At 53.0% G+C, this 20442-nt stretch overlaps 7 protein-coding genes across 7 annotated transcripts; 4 read left to right on the plus strand and 3 right to left on the minus strand.

Annotated features, from left to right (window-relative positions):
• Positions 1-537: 537 nt before the first annotated feature.
• CLUP02_07925 (AIG2-like family protein) lies at positions 538-1366 on the plus strand (the record flags this gene model as incomplete). The annotated part of the gene is made up of 4 exons (XM_049286917.1): positions 538-568; positions 629-636; positions 709-1153; positions 1284-1366. 4 exons carry the CDS (start codon positions 538-540, stop codon positions 1364-1366), a joined length of 567 nt encoding a protein of 188 aa, XP_049144060.1.
• Positions 1367-1425: 59 nt separating this feature from the next.
• On the minus strand, positions 1426-5968 carry CLUP02_07926 (uncharacterized protein; the record flags this gene model as incomplete). The annotated part of the gene is made up of 23 exons (XM_049286918.1): positions 1426-1538; positions 1598-1749; positions 1815-1980; positions 2036-2161; positions 2251-2293; positions 2382-2597; positions 2698-2738; positions 2781-2831; positions 2891-3089; positions 3162-3212; positions 3280-3552; positions 3607-3736; positions 3800-3992; positions 4074-4100; positions 4213-4413; positions 4485-4745; positions 4862-5111; positions 5177-5289; positions 5354-5491; positions 5549-5592; positions 5685-5758; positions 5818-5848; positions 5931-5968. The coding sequence occupies 23 exons, from the start codon at positions 5966-5968 to the stop codon at positions 1426-1428; spliced, it is 2931 nt and encodes a 976-aa protein (XP_049144061.1).
• A 41-nt stretch (positions 5969-6009) lies between these two features.
• Positions 6010-9531, plus strand: CLUP02_07927 (uncharacterized protein; the record flags this gene model as incomplete). Its single annotated transcript, XM_049286919.1, has 18 exons — positions 6010-6154; positions 6256-6383; positions 6497-6545; positions 6606-6796; positions 6838-6969; positions 7022-7094; positions 7272-7306; positions 7397-7504; positions 7567-7600; positions 7658-7707; positions 7826-8179; positions 8246-8293; positions 8360-8458; positions 8581-8677; positions 8752-8778; positions 8853-9197; positions 9224-9414; positions 9505-9531. 18 exons carry the CDS (start codon positions 6010-6012, stop codon positions 9529-9531), a joined length of 2133 nt encoding a protein of 710 aa, XP_049144062.1.
• A 59-nt stretch (positions 9532-9590) lies between these two features.
• Positions 9591-10802, plus strand: CLUP02_07928 (uncharacterized protein; the record flags this gene model as incomplete). Its single annotated transcript, XM_049286920.1, has 1 exon — positions 9591-10802. The coding sequence occupies one exon, from the start codon at positions 9591-9593 to the stop codon at positions 10800-10802; it is 1212 nt and encodes a 403-aa protein (XP_049144063.1).
• A 25-nt stretch (positions 10803-10827) lies between these two features.
• Positions 10828-11560, plus strand: CLUP02_07929 (uncharacterized protein; the record flags this gene model as incomplete). The annotated part of the gene is made up of 3 exons (XM_049286921.1): positions 10828-10954; positions 11161-11310; positions 11493-11560. 3 exons carry the CDS (start codon positions 10828-10830, stop codon positions 11558-11560), a joined length of 345 nt encoding a protein of 114 aa, XP_049144064.1.
• Positions 11561-11788: 228 nt separating this feature from the next.
• On the minus strand, positions 11789-15753 carry CLUP02_07930 (uncharacterized protein; the record flags this gene model as incomplete). The annotated part of the gene is made up of 4 exons (XM_049286922.1): positions 11789-13548; positions 13611-15139; positions 15189-15555; positions 15615-15753. 4 exons carry the CDS (start codon positions 15751-15753, stop codon positions 11789-11791), a joined length of 3795 nt encoding a protein of 1264 aa, XP_049144065.1.
• A 2226-nt stretch (positions 15754-17979) lies between these two features.
• Positions 17980-19294, minus strand: CLUP02_07931 (FAD binding domain-containing protein; the record flags this gene model as incomplete). The annotated part of the gene is made up of 2 exons (XM_049286923.1): positions 17980-19218; positions 19274-19294. 2 exons carry the CDS (start codon positions 19292-19294, stop codon positions 17980-17982), a joined length of 1260 nt encoding a protein of 419 aa, XP_049144066.1.
• Positions 19295-20442: the final 1148 nt, after the last annotated feature.

Consider the following 20442-nt stretch of genomic DNA (forward strand, 5'->3'; position numbering starts at 1 on the left):
GCGCTCGCCGGGCCGCTTCTGGGGGCAGGGGTGTTTGCCTAGAGCGCCTTATCTTGTCTGGGGAGCGATAAGAGCTCCGGCCGCCGGTGAATCGTGGTCCGGAGGCGGGCCGGGATTCCACTTCATTCTTCGGTCACCTTTGTTCAACTTTACATCGTTGTTTGCCTACCTCAGTTTTCTTTCACGCTTACCAAAAGCTTCTTTCGCAGATACGTCATTCTTTCAGGTTTGTGTAAAGCCCACAAAGAGAGGCGCATACAACGGTTTTACCTGTTGGCATTTCTTGAAAGTTGTCAATCCATTCCAACCAGGCAGACGGATATTCAAAAGTTTGGATAGAGAGACATGAGTGAGTCACAAGTCAAATTTGAGATCCCAGAGTAGTATATAGAAGATAGACTCTCCCGCGTTGGACTCGCCCCGAAAGCTGTTCAATTTCGGCACGACAACTCTCATCTAACCAACTGCAAAACCTCACGAAGTTATTGCCACAACAACACACAACCTCCTATCAGACACCAATACAACACGTTTAAAATGAGTGGATCACACACAGCCTTCTTCTATGGTAAGTCCTGGAGCTTTGGTTTTTTGATTACTGATTGACATGAGCTAACATTATCGACAGGCACTCTGGTCAGTTCTTCATCATCACCACCCTCCTCAAACTTCAAAGGAGCTCTCGATTCACTAACACTTGGCCCATAGATGGAGCCCAAGGTCTTCTTCACAGTCGTCCAAGGCAACGGCAATCCGCCCCAGGCAATCAAGGATCTCTACACATTCACCCCCGCCCTCCTGCACGACCACACCCGCCACCGTGTCCAGCTCGCCGACTACCCGGGCATGATCCCCGAAGCCGGCGGCTCCGTCCTCGGCATCTACGCGACGGGCCTCACGGACGCCAACGTCCTCAAGCTCGACTTTTTCGAGGGCTCCGAGTACGAGAAGAAGATGGTCACCGTCAAGGTCCGCAGCGGCGGCGGTGCCAGTGCTGGTGCCGGTGGTGGTACGGAGCAGAAGGAAGAGGACAAGCAGGCCATGGCTTACATCTACAAGCGCCCGGAGAACCTGGAGCGCGTGGAGTGGTCGTTTGAGGAGTTCCGCAGGGACAAGATGCACGTCTGGACGCGCGAGAGCTACGTCTTTGAAGGTGAGACAAGCGACTCATCCCGGCTTCAATCTGTCTATGGGGGGCGGGCTGGCTCGGCTGGCCTAGGGGAGGGCTCAGTCCCGACGTGTTGGACTACTCTTTCCACTAACATCGGTAAAATCGCATCTAGGCTGCGACGATTATGCAGAGTTTGAGAAGGTCGAGAAGGAAGATGCAAACGGTCACGAGGAGAAGGACGATGTTGCCAAGTAGAGCGGGTGCTTAGCCCCAGGACTTGGGTCAGCATACTTCTGTTTTTTCTTGCTCTTCTTCTACGCATGGCGGCAAACGGCATTATTTGATGGGCTCTCAAGACAGGCAGGCAGCCGACGCAGGTCTGCAACTGGGCCGATAGGGCGGTGTGAGGTGGACATGTCAGCGCCGGCTCACGGCATTGGAGAGAGTTGAGCCGCCGCCGCCCACACATGGCAGACGGGCAATTACGATGTGACGGATAGATGAAACCAGGACGCGATATCAGCAAATAGAGAAGACGACGTCTTGCTAACCAGCCATGCTCCGTGAATGAGTCAATGACTGCCGCCAGCCTTGGCGCACAGAGCTGCAGAGCTTGAGTACGCATGCCTTCCCCCGTGCTGTGATGTGATGCTGTCGTGGCTGTCGTCGTCGTCCTATGGCCAAGTTTGGGCGGCAATGCAACCATTCAAAGCGGGGGAAGTCCTCAATCCGAGGGGCAGCCTTGATGATATTATCAACGCCCATCATAAGTGCACTAATACTCGCTGACCGCAACACAGCTTCTGAGTGGTCCACGCTTATGCAAGCTTGCTGAGTGGCCATGCAAGCCCGGCGTTTTTGTTGAGCGGCTGAGAATCATGCCACGGAAAAGCGAGCCACAGCAGCTTGAACTAGCTCAGGAACAGGCGCCAATACGTCGTGTAAAAGCCTGTAAAGTGCCCGCCTCTTCGTGAACAATGCCGACCCACTCTTGAATTCTGAATTCAAGCATGCTAATAGCGGCTGACTCTTGAGGGCCGGGATTTCCAGCTATGCAAGGATAGTAGTCCAGAGGCATCCGATGAAGAACACTATATCGGTACTATATCGGTATCTCTAAAGCTGTGCTCTTATGGTACAGGAAGCGAAGCGAACTGGTCCCACGTACCGCAAAGCTGGACCCTTTTCTCGGGAAGCACGAATTACGAGCCACAAGGGGGGATAGTATACGAGAGATCTTTGTGGCTCCGGCAGGCAGGGGAAGCCACACCGCGCCACAAGCCGTTGTTCGCGAGGTGGTACCGAACAGGGGTGGCTGATGGCGGGTGGCGTTACCTGGGAAATATTCGGATCTCCTCGTGAGGTTGTGGCTCAGAGGCGATCTTTCATGCCGAGGCGCGCTCGAATTGGGTGTTCGCCAGGGATGCCCCTCCCCACCGAGATTGATATGTGTCGTTGCCCATGACTTAAGCTGATGGCGGCTCGACTGCCCAAAGGAGGACCGCACGACGGCAAAGAGTAGGGTATTGGCAAGGGGCCATCAGGTGGTAGAGGTCATGTCGGGGAATTCATGCGTGAGCGGGAACGGGTGCCGTTTCGTAGCTGGTACGGCGCTGGGCTGTGTGCGCTGGCGGGCGATCAGTGTCGCAAGTACGAGACTCGGTTCAACCAGATCGTCCGAACATGAAGGAGAAGTTGAGGAAAGACGGGCCTCCCAGCGCTGGCTGCCTTCTCAGCTCCCGTTTGTGCGTGGCTCCCTCCCACACCTCCCTCCCTTACTCGAGTCGTCTTTCCAGACGGCGCTTGTCGAGCCTGGGCTCATTCTACCCAATGCCCAACCAGCTGCGATGTTCAGGGGAGGCAGTAACACGGACGTGGACGGGCCAAGATGAAGGAGGAGGGATTTGTCGAAATCATCAGACGATGGAAATCTCGACCAGGGGCAATAGCGTACCAGACTCAAAGGAACCAGAGCCATCTGTGTAGTTGATAGATGAGGATATGTCGACGCATGGGTAAAGAATTACGTACTGCGCCGCGCGCAACGAACCGACCGGAATATCTCGTCTCTTGTTTCTCTCAGCGTCACCCTCCTTCCCCTCTCACGTGAATAAGCAAGTGTTATGAGCCTCTTTTTTTTCTTGCGAGCGGTCCCTGTCGATATCCACTCGGCCGTGGATTTCGGGCCACCACCATCCGGGAATTGGACGGTGGACCACGGGGTGGCGATCAGCAACGTGACAGTGGACAACAGCCGGTGAAATGTCCCACTGCGGTCGGGCAAAGGCCGGGGGACAATGATACGTATCTATACGCAGTAGAGACTCGGAGAGGAGAGAGTACATAGAATCTGCAGGGTTCAGGTTGATGGGCCGTGGTCGCTTTGGGCTCTGGGGGTTTGATGAACCGTGAACGTGCCAGAGTGACAGCCGGGCGACGGGCTGCGTCCAAGGTCGCAGAAAGAGCAGCTAGCTGCTAAGAACGGAGTAGAAGACGCATGAAATGTTCAGCAGGCCTGAGAGCTTCGGCGCACGATACTTGGTTGTCGTAGGTGCACGTCGTCGTCCCGTTGTTGTCAAACGACTGGTCAACGTCAGAGCAACCGGAGGGTTAAGCACCTTTAGGCTGACAGCTCGTGACAGGTGCTCAACTAACGAACGAAGCTGGTTCGTTCCCTAGAGCGCTTACTCCAAACGCGGCGGATAGGAAGAGGGGGAAAGGTCGTTGTGACGACGTTCTCTCGATGTAGTTGGACAAAGGAAAAACGACTGGCCCTGGTTTGCTAAGACTGAATCGTAGATACCATGCGATGCGGCAATGCCATGCCATGTTCCCGCTTTCCGCGATCCGCGATGGCCTGTGATTGTGACGGGACTGACATCTGGGTCATGACTGACTGGTCTGAAGAAACAAACGGTCAAAAAAGCTTAGCTTGGGAAAAGATTCAAAAACACGCAGGAACCATATGATGCCGCACGCGGCACAATTACTGCGTACCGGTTATGGTAATCCCATTAACAGGTGACTGTTAATATCCCATTGATTCGTTGTCAGTGGTTCGTAGGTGCAGGTTCAAATGTCCGAAAGGAGAAGAGGCGAACTTGGGTGGTCGTGAAACTGGCTTCGTTTCACATCCTCGCTTCTGCGCAGGGGTGTTGGAGTTGGGGGCTCCTGCCAGTCACCACTGCACCACCACTGACCAATGCCCATTGCCAGCAAGTCTCGTCTCCTCCCTAGGCATTTTGCAGGAAACCACCTCACCACGGCCACCCAGTGACCCCTTCCACGAGATCCTGCGTCCACTACAACGTAGCATGTGTGACGACTGATTAGCCTACCATTTGTTCCTAGACGATGGTATATTAGCACATACGTAGTAAGGTGCGACGAAGGAAGGAATGAACCCATGCCAAAGCACCTAGGGCTTCCGTCAGGTGCACTTGTGAAGTGGGCACGATTAACGAGAGGGCAGAAAAAGGCCTCAACTTGTCATGTTCTGTGGACATGTACTCCGTCGCCTGTGGACAGGAGGACTCCCAGCCCGGGGGTACGTGAACCCCTGATGGACCGAACCGAAAAATGCACAGAACTTCAGAGAAGCGAGAAAACATGCCCCTGCCGTTACCAACGTCGTCTTTTCACCAACCCCTGTGCCCCTGCACTTGCACAGGAGGATCTGCTCGCCTGCCCCCGCCTGCTCTCCGATTTAGCGGGGAACATCCAGATGGGCAGGTCGCAGTGTCAGGGGACTTTGGCCTGTCTTTTGCATGTCAACATGGGTACGCAGCGCACTAGGTCTCGGCACTGGGATGAGAGACTTTTCGGAGAGAGAAGAGAAAGAAGCAAGTGCGCACAGCATAGTGAAAACGAGTGGCTGTCGTGAGCCGCTCACCTCGTTCCTTATTTCCATGTCTTCGGTGGGGGAGACCGTTGATCGTTTAAAGCAACTAATAAGGTAGACCGCCACAACCCATATGCACGACTTTGTCTCTATCTTGACCTGAGGCTTAGGTAAGGTGGTCCACGCACACACGTGTAAGGTACGGAGTAGGTATGGATACGGACGCAGTCTCCACTATCAGGCCAACACCGGGAGACAAGGTACACTGCCACCGCGGCACTACCGGAAAGAGACTTATGACGTGTTAAGACAGCAGACGCAGTAAACGAGTGTGCGGCTTGTACATACAGCGGTGCTCCCTCCCAGTCACCTTTCTTTCTCTTAAGATTTCGCCTTCCCACAATCCACAAGCCAAAACATCCACTCTAAGTGCGCCTTGTGGCCTAGGGCCGGGGCCAAAGGAGTAATACCGAGGTCGAGACGGAGTAGATTGAGTTGAGGGAGCATCCGATGACAATTCAACTTTCTACACTCTCTCACTTTACGTTACTCAAGTCAACGTAAACTTCCCACAACGGGGATGACCCATCACTGACTCGGGAGAATCCTGTCGATCGACGCGACTTTGTTCATATTGGGTCTTGGCTTTTTAGCTTGTCAAGCGACAATGCGCACAATGGACGGAGGGATGGGGCCTGACTGATGCATTCCGTGCATTGCTCCCTCCCTCACGTAAGGTACCTATCAGGATCACTCAGCGCACCGAGGTGTGGAGGTGTTTCTCTCGGTGTGGACGGTGAGCTGAACTAGCAACAAGGTGTGCCCCCCGAGTAAAGGTCAAGGCATTTCGTTCCCAAAGTCTCACCACCGGCTCGAGATGCCCGTTGCATGTCTCGCTTTCGCCTGGCATGCTGAGGTCTGGGATATTCTTTTTTAGTTCTTCTTCACCTTAGTCAAGAGTAAGACATCTTGACATACAAGTGGACTGAGGATGATTGTCGGTCCCAGAAGTTCATGTCTTGGCCAGCGGTGAGTTCACTGCAAAAAAAGGAATGATATGAAAAATCGCGGAACGAACTCCATCGTCGAACCAGAGTTTGGATACCGTCTGCCCCCTTTCTTCCACGTTCCGTACCCCCTTGCTCATCAGGCCTTGCCGAAAGCCGTGGATGCGTGGTTCAGCGGCACAGCGGATCCCCCCTGTTCTTCCACGATTTTTTTTTTGACTTGCGTTTTCCTTTCCGCCCACCTCTCCGATCCCTGACCCTGATATTTCTCTTCCTCTCTTTAACACGTCCTCCAGGCTCCATGTTCCCTCGTCGCCCGCTTCGTGCGTGCACCAAGCTCATTGGGCTGGATGAACGGGTGAGGCTCGCTACGCGACAACGGCGGCGACACCATGGCAGTCCAGTCCAGTCGTTGCAGGTCTTGGTCTTGACTCTTGAAAAGTCCCCCCTTGCCCATCCCTTTTGGCATTAGTCCACATCAGGAATGACTGCGCTCTCATAACCCCTGCACTCAGAATCGTTGACAGGGGGCAATAGGCCAATTCTGTCTTCTCCCACACCAAGGCACTGGACTCTCGCTCACGAGGTGAGCATCCGAAAACGCAGGCCCTGTTAGCTGGGAAAGCGGCGTAGCCAATGCGATCAGGCAGGGTTGCGCCGCACCGTGACGTACCCTCTCTCCCGCGAGGGTATGCGAGGGATCTAAGTGGCCGCCACCAAGGCCTCTTGGGCGACAGAAAGCGAGGGTCGCAAAAGATGGCCGCTGATGGATCACCACTACCCAAGTCCCGTCTCCGAATCCAAGGTTCGACATGTCCTGATTGGAGGCCGCCTACTGTCCCAAAAAAAGAAAGGGAGAGAAACGACGTTCGGCAAAGCGCGAAAAGTCTGGAATGGACTGGACTGCTTCGCCCTTTTCGTGTTTCGACGATCTTGACTTTGGACCCAGTCAGTGCATACGGTCGAGCCGTCAGTCAGCAAACGAGCCGCGCTACCGTGCCGCGCTGTCTGTTTGCCTGTCAGGCAAAGTTCTGGTGTTGAAGAATTAACTACCAGGCCCAGGTATACGACACTGATCCTGGGACCTTGAGGCTTGGCGAGGCGAAGGCAACAACTTGCCTCATTACCGTCCAAGGTGGAAAAAATATACATACACCGGATGAGATGACTAAACTTGCATCGCAACGCCTCCCTTCCAATCTAGCCTCAAGCAAGACTAAGATAGTCTGGACGAATGCATTTAGTAACAGGAACAGGACGGGAACCAAGAATACTAGAGAATTGGGCATGGCAGTCTGACTCTCACAACCAGAAGAACTACTGCATGCTGTGATCATCTCCCAGATGGTGCCTTGCAGTAGTCCCCGCCGATTTTGGTGCTTCTCCTGTCTTGAAAGCTGCAGCTCGAGCGCTTCAATGTTCCTACCGCTCTTCTAGAGCAAGTTGAGGGTTGCCATCTACGCACTAGATGGAAACATGTGGTTGCACCTATGCGATCCTCCATATTCCCGTGCCTACCATCCTCGCCCCTTCCAAGTGAACTACGTGACTACGTACATCTGTTCCTACCTTACGTAGTAGTAGGTAGCATGGACAGATACGTATAGACGGGACGTTTCTACTATGCGAAAAAAGGAGCTGGTGCCAAAAGAGTACGTATCGAGAGAGGCAAGGAACCGTGCACTCGTGCTCCGTTAGCGTGTACCGAGCATCCAATGGGACGTCGTTCCTGGACGGGAGTGGTGAGGGTACGTACTGCGTTGTCCGGTGGGTCCCTGGAGTCTAGAATCCACAACATGCACCCATGCTCCCTGCATCATCGCTCCCTGCTCCCTGTCGCCAGTCCCGGACCTCCCCTCCCACTAGCGCACCATCCTCGGTGTCACTTGTCTCTCTTCCCACCTCGTCCCAGCCATTCAATCTTCGCTATCAACGACAGCTCGAAAAACTCCTCACCAATCCCTCCCCTATAGTCTATACCACTTCGATGCTGGTCCACAGATGCACCACAGGACAACCCTCCCTCCTCCCCCGCCTTTGGCTGTCCTTGGCTCCTCCTTAGACAAGTTTAGTCAGGGGCATCCGTCACTGGAAAAGAGCGCAGCCCAACCCGCAACGCACCATGGCGCGCCTTGCTGCAAGGTCCCCGTCCCTCCATGTCCCACCCACATCTACCTACCAAAGTCCACCACCATCTGTCTCTCCCAGGAACATGGCATGGTCTTACCGTCTTAGCCTCTGCCGCGAGACCATGGGTCAAAGTCGACAGGCAGACGACAGCCGCAGCTCGAGCTCCAGATGGCCACCCACACCCTGACTGATCACCTATACTCCGTACTCATCTCCATGTCCTTTTTCTCTCTACCCTCCACACCCCTGCCCACTCACGAGAATGTTTAGTCCGGTCTTTTTGAGCCATGTCGAAACAAGCCGAGGGGCATGTCTCCGGCCTATCATAGCCTCAAGGCCATGCCTCTCCTTCTTCAACGGCCTGCCCCTGTACCCCTCGGTCGATCCACCATGCTTCGAATCCCCTTGATCTGATGCCCATGTCTGGTCTTGACTGGCCCATTTTGCTCAACGCCTGTCTAAAAAGAACGCCATGTCTCTCTCGTCCCAAGTGGACCGATCTTGTTCAGCTACTCATCCTCCCGGTCCGACCTCCAGTCCATCCTTCTCCAGTCCTTCTGGGATTACCGCCGTTCTCTGCTGCAGCTCGTGCTTATTGCTTTTTTGCCTCTCCTTTCCCGTATCCATTCGTTTAGTCACTAAGTCACTCTCTGCACACTAAGCCCGGCATATTCTGTCCGTGGGGCCCTGTCAGTCACAGTCACTAAGGTACTCACTTCGTTTTTGCCCATCATCCCTTTTGGTCTGTTTCCGGTCTTATAAGACCTGGCCTTGTCCGACCTCACAATCCCATTCTGCTACTCCTCATCCTCTCGGACCATCACGTCTTCTCGCATTCTTTGGGCTTGGAAAGAACTTGTCGTTTCGACATCTTACCTTCTCTCACTTCTCATTCAACAAAGGCTAGTCCTTATTCTTCTTCACAACTTCCATCAACATATCCAACTCGCCTGGTGCAAATACCATCCTTTCCGGAATCAAACGAATATCGAAACTTCGAGACCCATCGACAGCTATCCGATTCTCAACCTTCACTCCAACACTTTTTTGTTGAAACATCCCACAACGTCAAAGCTTCCTAGCAAGACAAAGCGAGACGACATTGTAAGTAACCTGGAATGTTACGGCACGCAGCCTCGGCCATCCTTGGCCCGATTCCGATGCCTTTGTCCGACATCGCGGCCCGCGCTGTATCACAAACAATGTCATTCTTCGAAGGCATCCAGTCCCGTCACACCGGGACTTTCACGGTCGTGGCTGTGGCTGGTTGCTTCGAGTCGGGCCTGTTGAGGAACAGATGCGCTGTCGAAGATGCTGGATCTTGTGTAATGGCTAGGTTGAGATCGAGAACTAACATGCTCTATAAAGGTACTCATTCTTCGGAAACCACAACTTTTTTCCAACTCAACTCACAGTCACAACGACAACCACACGATACGTAGATTCTTACGTCTGGAACGTTTTAGATTCTTAACTTCACAACTCAAAAAACTCACTCAACATGTACGCCAACGCAATCGTCGCCTTCGGCCTGGCCACCCTCGCCAGTGCCCACATGAAGATGAGCTCGCCCGTCCCCTACGACGCCGCCAACCTCAACAACAGCCCTCTCGAAGCCAACGGCGCTGATTTCCCTTGCAAGGCCAGCAGCTACAATGCCGCAGGCGCTTCCAACGTCTACGCTCAGGGTGCTAAGGGCGACCTGGCTTTCATCGGCTCTGCTGTCCACGGCGGTGGATCTTGCCAGGTTTCTATCACCTACGATGCTAAGCCCGACAAGAACAGCGTCTGGAAGGTCATCAAGTCTATCGAGGGTGGCTGCCCTGCCAAGAACGTTGATGGCAACATCGGTGACAACGCGAATCAGGTGAACAAGGATACATACGACTTCACCATCCCCGATGACATGCCCGCTGGTAACGGTACTATCGCATGGACTTGGTTCAACAGAATTGGCAACCGCGAGATGTACATGAACTGCGGACCCGTCACCATCACTGGATCGGCTGGCTCCCAGGAGGCTTACCAAGCTCTTCCGGATATGTTCACTGCCAACATCGGTAACTGCCAAACTGTCGAGGGCACCGATGTCCAGTTCCCCAACCCCGGCACCTCAGTCGACAAGTTTGGCGATGCCAACAACCTCAAGGCGCCTCCTTCTGCATGCGGCGGTGGCTCCGGCGGTGGCTCTACCGGCTCTCCCGCTCCCAGCTCTACCGCTGGTAACGGAGGTGCCGCACCCACTGCCGCTCCCACCTCTGCGCCGGCTTCTTCTAAGCCGTCTGCATCTAAGCCCACTGGCAACGCTTCCCTTCCTGGCGGTGTCTTCATCACTGTTCCCGCCAACGGTGGAGCTTCCGCTTCCCCCACTGCCTCTGCCTCTGCCTCTGCTACAAAGGCGCCTGCAGTCACTCCCAGTGCTGCCCCTTCCGCCGCTCCCTCAGCCGCTCCTTCGTCTGGTACTGGCAGCGGAAACGGCACTACCGCCGGTGCCCAGACTGTCGGCGCCGCCTGCACTGATGAGGGTGCCTGGAACTGTGTCGGAGGCAGCTCCTTCCAGCGTTGCGCCAGCGGCACCTGGTCATCTGTCCAGGCCTTGGCCGGCGGTACCTCTTGCACTGCTGGTATCAGCTCTGAGCTCAGCATGGTTGTGACCCGAAATGGTCGCAAGCGCGCTCTGCGCCAGCGCAGCCTGCGCTTCCGTTCCGCCTAAGCTGGTCGATGGCGAACATTCAATCATGAACGGTGAAGCATTTTATGGATATGATACCTTGGGGCACATTGAAAAATTTCATGATCAACATATAGGTTACGGCACAAAGATCTGCGGCGTTTTGTTTTCTTTGGACATTTACAACCATTTCTGTACATACATATTTTCTTAGCATGCCTTCAGAGGCCTAGATGTTTGGATCAGCTATCAAAAGCGTGATACCATCAATAGGAAAAAGATCTCTCAAAAGTTTCCCGTCTCAAGACCACATGTGATTCGACTCGCTCAATAGCACACCCCTTTGAATAGGTAATCAGCAATTCTTATTATTTAGTTAAAACAAGCTGAGCTCACTCAGCTCTCATGCACAACTTTGCCAAAGCTCCAAAACTCTCGTCTCATGCCAAAGCGCATAAGGCCATCCAGTTAAAGCCCATAGCTCAACAATCCGATGTGGCCACTCTGACACGCTCCGCGGGGAGGTCCCTGGAGTCGAGTCAAGGACCGCGTGGGGTTGGGATTCAAGATGGGGAAACCCCGGGAGCGTGACATAACTTAAACCTTCGCGGGGACAAGCAGAGGAAAAAGTTTATAGAAAACCACATGCGTCGCGTTTGAGAAGGGTACGTGTCGAGGCCGAATGAGAGCTGTACCCTGTCGAGCTGAACAGGCTGACACATGCCACTTCAGACGACGAGAAACGCATGGACGTGATCGTCGCAGATGAAAGAAACACAACGTTTGTGGTGATATACTGACTGTGCGCAAGGCAGTTTTCTAACTCGTTTATTGTTTCTTGCCAAGGGGGCTCGTCAGATCGCGCTGGAGATATCGCTTTCGGGCTCCATAATGCTGTAATATGCCGCCGCTGTTGCTGATATGCTTTGTGGTCCACCTTCTAAACGCCAGCGAGAACCATATTATCCTTAAAATATCATCATCGCTCGCTTTTCTTTACGTCAGATGTCGTTCCGTAGTGATCGCTCCTATAGCCAAGTATCCCCCTGTCTCTCTTTTTTGCCTCGACCCAGAATCCGTCTCAACAGCCCAGTCCTCGGTTCGGTATCCCCCTTCCTCAGTGCTGATAGTTTGACCGGTACCACGTACGGATCCACCTCGATACCCACGTGAGCGCGCCCATCATCGCCAACGTATCGACCGAAACTGAACGTCGGCGCCTGCTTGTCGATCCCGCCGGTGCCACTGCCCCGACCGTTTTTCCTGCCTCTAGGGCCGTCCTTGGAGTCGCCGCTCCCCGCGCTGTCAGGCCACTCATATTCGCGTACTGCTCGGCTGGGTGCGAGGTATGCGAGGATCGAACCAATGGTCGTCGGCATTCGTGGGAGAAAGTGCTTGATGGTGAAGCCATAGAGTGTGATGGCGACGACGATGTTGAGAGCGAGGACGGAGAGGCTGATGATGAACGCGGCAGTGTCCATGAAGATGCGGGTCTCGATGTGGTGTTCGGTGCCTGTGATTATGACGGGCTGCGTGTAGTTATCGAAAAAGTCGAGGTTGAGACTGAGGAAGATCACGTAGAATTGTCGGTAAGTGCGCTCGATCACAGGGATGAGAGCCTTGGGGTTCGGGATCGTCAATGGGTCGAGTATATCGGCGTAGCCGGGCTGGATTTTGATTAGGTAGTTCATCCAGTCCTTCGACAGTGTGTTGTTGTGCCAAGGAAAGGCAAAGCCTTCGATGAGGTCGTTGACATATGTTGTCACCGTGTCTGTCGTGTTCTTTTGTATGGGCAAGTCGGGCGTGAACGACGGCTTCGAGACTTGCTTGGCGTGGAGTACATGACCTACCGGGTCCACGGTAACATCGAACATACTTGTCGTGAACTCGGGGGTGCAAACAGCAAACCAAGTGTCTATCTCGCCATCTTCCCTGTTCTGTACCTCTGAGGTCCGCGACCACGAAAGAATAAGCGGGATACCACAAGGAGTATGGTCATCCTTCAATACACCCACTGTCTCCGCTGACGAAGGGCCTGAGATCTCTCCTGATGATGTCGTCTTATTGAGATCGAGTTTCTGAGGTTGGTATGTCGTCGGGCATCCAGGAACCGTCTCTCCACCGCGCTTGTACGTATAGTTCAAGACTGGAGCTCTCCCCCAGCTCTTGGTAGTGCCAGCATCTATGCATGATGGAATGGTGCTGAATCCTCTTGTACGTGCTGTGTACGTATCACTCCGACTCTCTTCGCCGGGAGCAATGGGAAATGGTTGGAAAAAGTAGTCCTTGCTGACCCAAGGCGGCAAAGCGGTGCCTTGTGTGATGTTGTTCATGGCAATGTAGAAATGCATTTCGTATGAGATGACATTCCCATAAAAAGTACTGTGGCTGTCAAAACTGTTTACCGTGTCATTATTGAATGTCGTTTTGATTCTTTGTTGGAATCTGCTGGTTCTGTTGACACTAATAGGTAGCTCATTAAAGATACCACCGAGACCGACGGCGAGCAAGTTCGATAGAAGAGCCAGGAGGCAAATCGCAACTAGGACGAAGTGACCTGACCTAGCCGCGCGCCAGACTACTAATTGAGGGGGTAAGGAAGTGTATTTTGCGTCGATGGAACCTCTCGCGGATCGCCTGCCGGACCAAAGGTCTTTGAAGGGCTGGATGATGCAGAGTAATCTGTTGACCAGCACCCAGAATGGTTCCAGGAATGTTGCGAATAGTGTGGGAATGTAATTCTCGAGAATTTGAAGCAGCTCGAAGTTCGTCGTCGGTCGTATGAGTCCTGTGGCTTTTGTCAGTCGCCCGATTCTTCTGGTTTCTCTTTACTTAAGTGATAATTCCTACCTCCAATCTGCTTTTCCTTCCATTTTAAGTACACGAGTGCAACCGTCGCTCCTATCATAGAGAGTATTACGGCAGAACCAATGCTTCTTCTCAACGCTAATGGCTTGACAGGTGAGTAATGGCCGACGGAAAAGGCGGTATCGGGCTGGATACTGATGCGCTGGCTTTCGTAAAATTCTTCTCGGGTATCGACAACCTTAATTACCATTTGGCCAGAACTGCTCTGGCATCCGCAAAATAGCTGAAACTTCTTGTCCTCCAATGCTTCTCGGAGCTTCTCGTCGGGGAGGCAGCCCTTTCCGGCGAACTTGTCTAACAAGGTAGAGCTGTTCTGACAGAAACTCATCAGAGACCCCAAAGAAGCCGGGTCCATAGTGAGTCTGCTTTGTGCCCTGTTGCTGTGCCACCAGAGCATCATCGTGAAAACTCCGACCACAACTAGTAACCCCTCCACGATAGCCGAGAAGACCCTGCTCACGATGATGCCGTGTTTTACAAAGTCCACTGTTCCCGTTGCCGTGGCTTCCGATGAGGAATTGGCGAGCATCCGGCGCAGAGCGATCGAAAAGAGCATCTTGTGTGTCTTGTTGTAAGCAGCGTCCATGAAGGCGTTGTCTTGAAAGGGTTCCAGTGTGGTTACGTTCTGAGAGCCAATAGCGAATCCAACCAACGGTGATGAAGGCCACCGGATATGCATCTTCCTGACCTGAAAGTGTTGCTCGAGTAGACGACCAAAGGGGTATTCGCGCGAGACTTCAAGCTCGACGGAGGATGTCCCAGCGCCGAGGAGATGCTCAAAGGCCGATGAATTGAACTCTGTTGAAGAAACAAGCTCGCGGGGACCGATGGGCACGACAGAATTCTCGATGGGTCGCTTGGTGAGAGAAGAAACTGTAGCGTTCACTTGTTGCTTGAAATAACTGGTCTCACAAAAGGAGGCAGTAACCTGTTCCGTCTCATTTTCACGCTGGCGCGCCCAGATAGCCAGGAACTCATGCTGTGCTGCTTTGGAGCATGTCATTGAAAGCCAGTAGTCAGCCCAAGGACTGTTGTGGTAGCCGATGTAGTGCATCTTGTAGATGTTACCGGTGCTGGGTACCCCGCCATAAGGCACAATCTCGCTGGCATTACAACCGCGGCCATCGAGGAAGTCATAACCCGGTCCACGGGGCCCGAATTCGGCCGGCCGACAATCGATTTCAGTCCAGTATTTGGTTGTAGGTCCAGTCCAGTTAGTCGAAGTTACATGCTTGACGTTACTATCAACAGTGAACGGTAAGAGCGTATATTCAGCAGTCGTGTATTCAGGATACGATTGGTTGAGCCATGTGATGGCATATCCTTCGTTGAGTATTGATTGGTCCATAGTCATGATCTGTTCTGACGCAGGGAGGGGGGTTTGGGGATGGGATACCCTGGTTATTTGCTGGACATTGACAGGCCCAGTACCCATAATTGCGCTCTGTAGAGGTGTGATGAGCCAAAAGATCATCACCATCACAGTACCGCCATAGAAGACAGCCCAGTGCCTTTAATCTGTCAGTGCTGTCCATGAGAAGCCTCGCATTGATATCCTACCGTCTCTTCGCAGCTCTCAGGGGAACAAAGGCAACAAAGTCATATGGGTAATCCAGGAAGACGGAGCGTTCAGCTGTGGCACCCTCCGGTTTTGACATCTCCAACCACGGCTGCATACGTTTTACATCGAGATCAATCCAACTGTAAAGTAGGCTGTATATGACGGCAACGATCGTCGGAAGGAACAGGTAGCAGAAGTTGGCAAAGGCAGGGATGTCATCCGCTGAATCGGACAAGGCGAGACCCCCCTGATTTTGGCTTTGTTGAGCTAGTATCTCGATGATGGCTGCGAGAAGGAGAGAGGCGAAGGCGAAAGAGAATAGTGCAGGAGCGCCGAGAGTCAACGGCTTCCAACCGTGTTTGTGGACTGTTGGACTTGTTAGTTCGTAGAGTTCGACTCCCGGCTGGCTTCGCATTCGGTATGACCTGTATCAAGACTGCATTCGCTGCCCCGTGACCTATTGGGCAAGAAGGGCAGCGAAAACTTTCGACTCTGCTCCTCAGGTGAGCCATCTTGGCCTTCTAGAAGCTGAGTCTCATGGATTTCGGGTCCCTTGATGCCCATGGCTTCAATGAGCAATGGACAATGAACAATGGACAATGGCCACAGGCAGTAAGGGCGCAGAATAGAATGATCCTCGACTGTATTGGGTTGGGTAGTTGGGTGGCTCAGTTGACTAGAGCTCTTACAAAGGACTCTAAAACCTTTGCAAAACGAAGACCGAAAAGAGAATGCCGCCCAGAATAGCTCGAGTAACAAAGGAAACAAGACGAAAGAGAAGACGAGGAAGAGAGAGATGAAAGGAACTCAGGTCAGACAATCTCTATTCCTGGGAGACGCAGAACCTTAAGGGAACTTGACTGACAGACTGAACCCGACAGTTTGGGTCGCCGAAACAGACTAAGAGGTTAACTTGTTACCAACAGCATAATCCTCAGCGCGGCAACGAGCCGATGCGCATGATTCTGAGCCGTTCCTGGCCTCGAATACTACATCGCGCCAACAGGACGTGATGGCGTCCAGGGATCGTGCACCAACTCGGTGCTCGACGTGGGCCTTCGGCCATGGGTATTGAGGAATGAGAGGTGATGGCTAAGCGCTCGAGAGATGATCGAGGGGTCGCGGCCCTGCGGGGGCTAGACCAGGACCTAGAATGCCTTGCCACTGCTGAGCCGCTTTCAAAGTCATTATTTTGGTTACCAGACTCTGGATGTCACTTCCCGCGGAAGTTCCAGTCCGCCTTTCCAATTCTTCGTATCACATACTCCGTGAGTTGACAACAATGGACAGCATGAGTTGTATGAAGAAGGGGAAGAGGTTGACAGGGGTATGACAGACTGTCTGCAGTGACAAATTGGGTTGCAGTGAACCGTTAGGATTAAGCGCCGGGCGCGAGTCTCTTATTGGAGCGCTGAGAATAGGTGTGGGCCGACGGTCCATCGTGGCAACCCCACTCCTCCGAGCGAGTTGTGCAATTGTGCAAGGTCAACACAATCCTTCTCTCGGTCACTTCATCGGCTTGTGCAATGAATTGAGTGAGTGTGAGCTAGAATCAGTGAAGATATGCCAGGCGTTGCGGTAGGTGAGGCCAAACATTGTATCGGAGTCATCCCGAACGCCGGCGTCTTGTAGCGTAAATGACAGGAGACGGAGTATTGGGCCCATATATTCCGAATGTTGTCCCGTAGGTGGGGCCGGCCTGCCGGTCGTCACAGACTCCCACAAAGCTTAACACATAGTGTTTTCGATCCGGTGATGCTAGTTACCCAGAAGGGATAATCTACGGGATTTAATCCTTGGAAGCAAGCATATTCGAAACTCCGTTCTTAGTCTCCCTTTACCCCCTCACACCCCAAATTTGAATGGAGGAGATAGCGTGTATCCATACTACGTGAGGATAATACATTGACCCTTAAGAATAAGTTTCCCGAAGTTACAACATCAGTCCAGTCGCTAACCGTTGTCTTCTTATATCACGGGTAGAAAGGATGATACGAGTAGCCTCGTCATTCCAGCGCCCTATTTCTCACCGGCTTCTACCTTTCCAATTTTGGTAGGCGGCCGTCTTCTAAATGATTTACTCCCTAAGGCCACACCGAAGAGATACTAAATCTTCAGAGAGACTAAAAGATATTCGCTTTTTACCCTACTGATTTTTTGATGCTCATCTGCTTTATACACAACGCCAGAAAACAACGTAGCTTCGCCGATGTTGCGGTGCTAGGTCAAGATAAAACGCTCAGTAGCTATATTTTATATCATAGCACTTACCTGCGAGAAGGTTGGACGGAGGTATGAATATTATCGTTACTGTTTTAAGTAATAAGGACATTGAAATTATCTAAGTTGGGATCTGGTAACATGATCTCGAGGGCACCAAGGCGGAGGGACACCTGGGGCGTTACTGCTTGTATCAGTTGAACAAAAACGTAGATTATGACGAGAAGTCATTTCAGATCATGTCAACCCATCATCGGTACCGCTACATATAATCCAAACAGTCTACCTAGTATAGATTCTTCACTCCTGGGGTTTGCACGCGACGTTAAGGAATTTGTAGCCTAAGAGACGGTACGATACCTGGTCCTTGGCTTAGTTTCCTTGGTGTAAGTTGTGGCAGCATGTTGCTCAGCCGAAGACCTGTGAGCTTGGCCATGAAGGCGTATAACTTGCGAAAATGTGGCATGCTTAATGATCGGTTTGGCATACCTAGATACTGCTCCTTCGCTCAACATATACAATGGAACCTCTGCCGAGGTGAGGTGAATGGCTCCTTATCAACACTCCTCACTACTGCCCATTGACCTTCTTATAATGCTGCGTAAAATCGTACCTCACCTCGAAGCTCCCCATCATCAACTCCTTCATAAACACCGGATCCTTCTCAGCCCGCACACACATCTGCATGAACCCATCCCTCTCCAACCTCGTCCCCGGATCCGCATCCGACACCCTCCTAAAGTTCTCCTGCGATATCGGGTCGATAATCGTCTTCCACTTCTCCCGCCTCTTCTCGCTATACAAATCGAGTATCCCCTCGTCCGCCACCCCGTCCCATATCCCCGCAAGACAGTCGTACAACCCGCCGACATCGACGAACCCGCCCGTGATCCCCAGCCCGCCCCAGGGGTTACACAAGTGCGCCGCGTCCGCCGCCAGCATGAACCGGCCCACACGGAACCGCGGAGCGCACCGCTGATGCATCTTGTACGGCGCAAAGTTGACCACTTTGTACTCGTCGGGCCCCGGGTGGCCCGGCAGCATCGTCCTAAACTTTTCCTGCTGGCGCGCTTGGAGCTCCTCGTGCGAGAGGTTCGGCTTCTCGCCGTAAGTCACGCGGTACAGGCCGTCACTCGTGATCTTGGCCGCCATGAAGAAATGGTCCGGATGGATGATGAAGTTTGCGTCGTCGAAGCCGAATTTCCCCGCAAAGTCGTAGTACGTGTTCGTCGCGACGATCTGCTGATCCCACGTCCAGCCGGGATACTCGTCTCCGAAGAGGCCCTTGCGGATGGCGCTGTTGGCGCCGTCGCAGCCGATAATGTAATCAGCTTCGATCCGCTTCTTCTCCTTTTGTTTCTCCCCATCGGACCCGGGTGTCTCGACGTCGACCCAGGCGCGGGCCTCATCCTGTCCGAGACCGACGACGCGGTGCTCCCAGCTGATGGTACCGTTGTACTTGTTCAAAAACTCGTCGAGCATGAGCTGGTCAAGCTCTTGTAGGACGAGGCACGTGGTCCTCAGATCCTCGCCGTCGACGTCGCGGAGCACGCCCGCATCGAACCCGGTGATGACGCCGTGGCCGTCGAGCCGGCGCCATACAAACTTGTTCAGCGTCATGCCGCGGCGGCGGACTTCCTCCAAGATCCCTGCTCGCTTGAGATCGGGAATGGCGGCGGGACCGTAGTGGGCGGCGCGCGGTTGCTGGTCGAGGTGGTCCTGGGCCTCGAGGATGTGAACGGGAATGCCGTGCTTGGACAGCAGTAAGGCGAGTAGGAGACCGGAGGGGCCAGCCCCGACAATCACGACCTGTTCAATATGTTAGGAGACTGTTCATCTGGGAGGGCCGGGCAAAGTACAGTACTTTGTTGAACGGACGACTCATCTTAAGCTCTAAGTGTGTATGATCAACAGTTGTAAATTTGCTCTGGAGTGAAGAAGTTGAAGATCGTCGAATGGACCCTGATTGTTATGAGAACCGAATCAACCCCGCAACGGGACCGCATCGACCCGGACATATTGCCAGAGATCCATTGATGCAACGGTACTTTTCCCCATCGCCGGGGTGCCATTCCGAAGAATGTTGACTTATCTGCTCCATTTTGCGGGCAGACTTTGACCCCGCAGACGTCACCACGCGGGCGACCGAACTGCCAGACGGAGCTAGATGAGGGGCACGCGCGGGGTTGATATTCGGCAGATCATTTTTAGATCAATTGTCCGTATGGAGTATATGGGAGCAATCTAGAGCGGATGGAGTTCCCCTATAAGCTTTTGCGCTAAACCTGGAAACCGTGAATGCCAGTGGTTATTTGGGGGATTACTACACAAAGTCTCATGTTGTAGGTTTATGATGAATACTAGACGACCTTGCTTGCGTGAGGATTGTGTCGCCATGCCTCCGTCGGGCGGGATATGAGCCTAGTCGGCTATGAGAACCTCGGTTGCAGAGAAAGCCAGTTTTAAGCGAGTTCAAGAGAACAAAATGATACTTTCCGGAGAACTCGTGGCTGAAATGACCTGTTCCATTTCATTGCTAGCTGAGGTGAATAAAAGACGGTGATTAGTATCATTCCGATGCGGGGGCATGCATCTCAGAGTTCCGGCTCCTGCCCCACGCTCTGCCAGGGCCGGCCGACCCCACATTGGCCTGGAGCAGCGGCACCTGTTCCGGCGAGATGTATCCAGGGCACCCTATCGGGACACCGTTGGCTCTTGACAATGGTAGACCACGGCAGTACAAGGTACGCTCCAAGTTCAAACATGGTCCTTGAGAAATACACGCCTCCCAGATCAATTACCTAGCAGTCATACGCCACTGGGGGCGGAAACATTTACTTGCATACCTATGTGAATGCTCATCAAGGTCGTAAGATTTATATCAAAGATCACGCAGTATCATAACAGCGCCTGCAAGTTTCCAAAACGGTAGAAATTCATAGACTTTACCTCCTCGGCCACATGTATTTGCTGTTCTTCTCGCTTCATAGTATTACCACTTATTGCTAACGACCGGTAGTAGTCTCGGTCAAC

This window comes from Colletotrichum lupini, chromosome 4, assembly GCF_023278565.1.
Source record: "Colletotrichum lupini chromosome 4, complete sequence".
Taxonomy (NCBI): Eukaryota; Fungi; Ascomycota; class Sordariomycetes; order Glomerellales; family Glomerellaceae; genus Colletotrichum; species Colletotrichum lupini.